At 48.2% G+C, this 5399-nt stretch overlaps 1 protein-coding gene across 1 annotated transcript in view; it reads left to right on the top strand.

The window, feature by feature from the left end:
* Positions 1-488: 488 nt before the first annotated feature.
* Positions 489-5399, top strand: part of rftn2 (raftlin family member 2) — a gene marked incomplete at its 3' end in the record, with an annotated part of 21453 nt that continues 16542 nt past the window's right edge. Inside the window, exon 1 of the mRNA XM_080536440.1 lies at positions 489-765. Within this exon, the coding sequence (XP_080392566.1) occupies positions 630-765 (136 nt within the window). The 5' untranslated portion in view covers positions 489-629. The remainder of the gene's footprint in view (positions 766-5399) is intronic.

The following is a 5399-nucleotide window of genomic DNA, read 5'->3' as shown; positions in this document are numbered from 1 at the left end:
GCTTCTTCTTTGAGACACACGTTTCAAAGCTACAGGGTTTGCAGAGAGTGGAAAACGAAACGGATGTTTTTGCGCGTGTGTTTTAAATGGACAATAACAAAGCTCATGGTGCTGTTGTTTGTTGTGCATCGAAGTGTGTTACAGAGTAACAGAGTCACGCGCGGCGGCGGCGGTCATTTGTAACTTTTTCCGTCACTTTTTTTCTTTTTCCTTCTTCCCCAGAGCGTCAGACTTCAGACGCGCGGCCGCTTCAAGGGAGCACGGATTTATATTTTAAAAATATCCACAAAAAATAATAATAATTATAATTTAGCGTTGGTGGGCATTTGTTGGCATCATAGTGGTTATTCCAGCGCTCTTCCAAGGGATTAAAAGCGGTGAGCCGGGGATGGAGCAATCCCGTTAATTTAACAGCAAGAGCAGAAGCTCTGTCCGTGGCGGAGCGGAGCGGGCTGTGTTCCCCGGTAACCGGCTGTGTGCCCCGGGTGTCCCGGTAACCGGCTGTGTGCCCCCCCGGGTGTCCCGGTAACCGGCTGTGTGCCCCCCCGGGTGTCCCGGTAACCGGCTGTGTGCCCCCCCGGGTGTCCCGGTAACCGGCTGTGTGCCCCGGGTGTCCCCCCGCCGGTACCATGGGCTGCGGGCTGAGGAAGCTGGCCCCGGAGGACAGCAGCCCGGGGAAGATCTACTCCACCCTGAAGAGACCGGCGGTGGAGACCCACACAGACACGGTGTACGAGTACGTGCTGGTGGACTTCAGCATGGAAGGTATGAATATGTTATTTATTATTACCAACAATCAACACACTTTTAATCAACAATCAACACACTTTTAATCAACAATCAACACACTTTTAATCAACAATCAACACACTTTTATCAACACCAAAGAAACACATCTATGACAGTTGAAGTGGGATGGATCGGTTTGTTTATTTACAGACATGGCAACAAGACAAGTCTTTGGCAACATATTCACGTTTCCTTCTATGATGTTTTAAAGTGCTTTAACGTTTTGACAGTTGACTGTTTTACACAATTATGAAATACAAAACATACAATTGCACACGAGGCCTAATTGCAATTAACGTCCATCGACTGCGGGCTCTCTTTGGACCCATCGTGATTTCAGAATGATAAGGTTCTATCTCCGTTTAGAATGATAAGGTTCTATCTCCGTTTAGAATGATAAGGTTCTATCTCCGTTTAGAATGATAAGGTTCTATCTCCGTTTAGGGCAGTTCAGAGATATTGAGCGTCAAAGTTTTTACATTCCATTATGTTTTTGTGAGATGGAACCTTTGTATTTTATGAATTACTAACTCAAAAATGTCAACATTTTAAAAAATAACACCACACAGGCATTAATAAACACTTAATGGATCAGATTATGTAAAGAAAAACTACATTTTGACAAGAATTGAGATAGAAACTTCTAATAATTCTAACGTCACGCCATCCTGATTGGAGGCAGAGGCTTGGATCCTCCATCCACTTCTCCTGGCAACAGCGCTGTCATCATTCCATCATGTTGAGAAATAGGTCACCAAGGGTTTCCCCCCTCTTCGTGCGTGTGTTTCTACGCGTGTGCGTGTGAAAACGTTGTACCTCTAGTCTACTCTTCCTACCACATAGACAGACATCTGCTGTCAAATATTAATAATATAGAAATGGCCATGACGCCATGATGTCTCAATATGTCAGAATATAGTTTGAGGATAATCCCTACGACAACACAATGAGATCAGGGAAGAGACCAGAGGAAGGTCAGGCCAGGTCAATTCCTGTCGCCTGGATATGTTCTGAACATCACAATGACCTACTTGGAAGAGAGACACAGAGATTAAGTTGCTGAAGTTAACCCCATGTAGCCGGATGCTGAATGGAAGCTGAAGTAGTGAACCCATACAGACAGACAGTAGCTGAATGGAAACTGAAGCTAAACCGTAGTAGCTAACGGTTAGCTAACTCAAGCTAACCCATACAGACTGTGGCCTAGGTGACTAGCTCACTGTGGTGAGATGAGACCTGAGTTATGAAGTATCTAGGCAGGCTAACCCAGATAGAATACCTCAATTTCCTCACAGATCGATTGTGTAATCGTGCATCTGTCTCTGCAGCCAGACCCCCTAGTAACCCCCCCCCTGGAAGGCCATGGTCGTTATGATTATGATTAGAAGATGAGGTATGATTGGTCCACCACATCATGTGTTCCTGATGGCAGAGTAAGGGGGGGGAACAGGAGAGTATTGGACTGGAGATATTAGGCTTTTGGTTTCAAACCCCACCGGTCCACCGCACTCCTCCTCCTTTCTCTCCTGTTGCGTTGCCGCTGGGGTGTACTAGCACCGTACACACACTTCTCTTTGCTGACACAAATATACCAAGTTTAGTTAGTGGCAACCTACCTGCTAGCTAACCACTAACCTGATACTAGGCTAACTGTCATGTATGGAATGTTGGATGTTGATCAGTTAGGGACAGACTATAGTAGACTGGCTTGAACGTTTGAACTGCCTCTACTCTCAGTAGGAACAGACTGCCTTCCACCACTTTAGTCAACACAGACTCCCACAGATTGTGAGAATTTTATGTGGATTTCAGAAGGATGCAGACTGTGCTGTGTATGGAAGCACCAGTCAAAAGTGAACGGGGAAAGTGAGTCCAAACTTTTGACTGGTAGGCTACTGTATTCAGGGACTTCTGTGTGTGTGTGTGCGTGTGTGTGTGTTTGCTCTAAAGCTGTGTGCGTGCATGCCAGGGGAATCGGGTGCCATCTGTCTTTAGGACAGTCAGCCGAAAATCACTGTTTTTTTTTTGTTTTTTTTTCTTCCACACCCACTCTCTCTCAGTAATGCCAAAGTCTGTTCAGTTGGTTTTAGAACTGCAGAATCGCTCCCCGTCGGCTTCCATCGGAGACTGAAGACCCATCTTTTAAGGGTACACCTTGAGTGTCCCTCCTGAAACAGTTACCCCCCTGCACTGTGTCTCCAGAGACACCTACTACCCCCTTGTACTGTTTCCTCTCTCTCAATATAACAAAAAAAACTCTTCCTTCTTCTAGCACGATAACTGCCAATGACCTGAGCATACATAGAGTGCTTTTTTCTGCTATGATTAGTGGATAGTGGATTCACTTACTTAGTCAAATGTATTGATTGTAAGTCGCTTTGGAATAAGGCGTCTGCTAAACACCAAAAATTTAAATGTAAATGCTTTAGCTCTCAGACTTGTTGCGCCTTCCAGTGCCAACACGAATCAGCGCAACACCACCTTTCTGGACTAGCTGTAGTTAGTAGTTCGTAGTTGGTAGTAGTAGGCTACTATTAATCAGGTGTGCTTCTCCTTCTCCTCCCTAGGCTCTCACTGTCACTAGGCCTGACAGAGTTTGTAGACAGGCCTGTCCGTTATACGACTGTCAACTTGGTGTCAAGTCATTACTATGAATGTCACTAAGTGTTTTTCCGTGTTCGATACGAAGCATGTCTGTGTTTGTTAATGAGAGAGGGAGAGTGGAGGGGAGTGTGAGAGAGAGAGAAGGAAGATAAAGTAGACAGCTTGAGGGCATGTTTGGCTTCATAAATAACTGTGTGTGTGTGTCAGTCTGTGCTCCATTCCTCAGGCAGCACCTGGACCACAGATGCCTGAGAGGCAGGCAGTCCCATCTCTAGAAAACACACACACACACACACACACACACACACACACAGGCCCATCTCAAAACACACACATGCACACACATGCATGTACACACAGGAGCATCACTAGAATACCTTACTCTTTGGTTCCACCACGTGTGCATGCACAGCACACACACACACACACACACACACACACACACACACACACACAGGCCCATCTCAATTCACACACACATGCACACACATGCATGTACACACACACACACACACAGAGACACAGTTCCTCTATGGTTCTGTCACACACACACACACACACACACACACACACACACACAGCTATGGTCCCAGGTGAGACACTGTGTCTCTCACTGAGCAAATGAAAAGAAACAGGACATTGATTAGTAATCGATGAATTGATTATGGCGGCATTTTAAGTGAGTGAAATGCTATTGGTGTGTGTGTGTGTGTGTGTGTGTGTGTGTGTGTGTGCGTGTGTGTGTGTGTGTGTGTGTGTGTGTGGTGTGCTGTGCTCCTGTGCTACAGCAGCCAGATGTTTCAGTGTGAAGGAGAGCCAGACAGACAGATTAAACAGACCCAATCACTTACTGTGGATCACTGTCCCTGTGCCTCTGATTGGGGATTAGCACCCCCTCTCACCCGCAGTTGTCCTTGAAACCATCTTTGCTTTCCCTCCTCTACACACACACACACACACATTCTCACTCTCTCACACACACAGATTCACACATACATACAAACATACACACGCACACACTTACACCTACCCACACGCACGCACACACACACACACACTCTGCTCTTCCACCTCGGCTGGCCGACTGGCACCACTGCCTCTATGGGGGAGGCAGCGGTCACGCTACCCGGTCACGACTCCCCACCGTCCTGCTACTGACCGAAAACACCAAAAACATTCTTCCTTCTTCTTCTAGCATTTTGAGCATAGATTACTTTTTCTTGCCATGACCTGATGGATAGATGATTCACTCACTTAGACAACAGTATTTGTTTTGTTGTAAGTCGCTTTGGATATAGCTGTCTGTTAAATGCCAATAAAGTGAATGTAAATGTAACACACACACACACACACACACACACACACACACACACACACACACACACACACCCTAGCCCTCAGCCCAGTTGAGCCACCCTGCCCAGTAACTAACCCTAATAACCCAGCATCTTGGCCTCCTTTTAAAGCGCCATTACTCTTGCAGCGGAAGCCCCAGTCAGGGGCGGCACATCAAAGTAGCTAATGGCTGACGACGCCTCGCTGCTGATTGGTCAGGCCCCGTGGAGAGGAGAGGAGGGGAGAGGAGGGGAGAGGAGGGGAGAGGAGAGGAGAGGAGGGGAGAGGAGAGGAGAGGAGGGGAGGGGAGGGGAGGGGAGAGGAGGGGAGGGGAGGGGAGGGGAGAGGAGAAGAGAGGAGAGGAGGGGAGGGGAGAGGAGAGGAGGGGAGAGGAGAGGAGGGGAGAGGAGAGGAGGGGAGAGGAGAAGAGAGGAGAGGAGAGGGAGAGGAGGGGAGAGGAGAGGAGAGGAGGGGAGAGGAGGGGAGGGGAGAGGAGAGGAGAGGAGGGGAGGGGAGGGGAGGGGAGAGGAGGGGAGGGGAGAGGAGCTGGGAGCTGGACCGCTGCCCACAGAGAGAGAGAGAGAGAGAGAGAGAGAGAGAGAGAGAGGGGGCTGAGGGGACCTCGCTACTGTTGAGCCGAGTGGGGGATGGATGGAGGGAGGGAGAGAGGG

Source organism: Nansenia antarctica, assembly GCF_963989245.1.
Source record: "Nansenia antarctica genome assembly, chromosome: 7".
Classification (NCBI taxonomy): domain Eukaryota; kingdom Metazoa; phylum Chordata; class Actinopteri; order Argentiniformes; family Microstomatidae; genus Nansenia; species Nansenia antarctica.
This window is presented reverse-complemented; position numbering and strand designations above follow the sequence as displayed.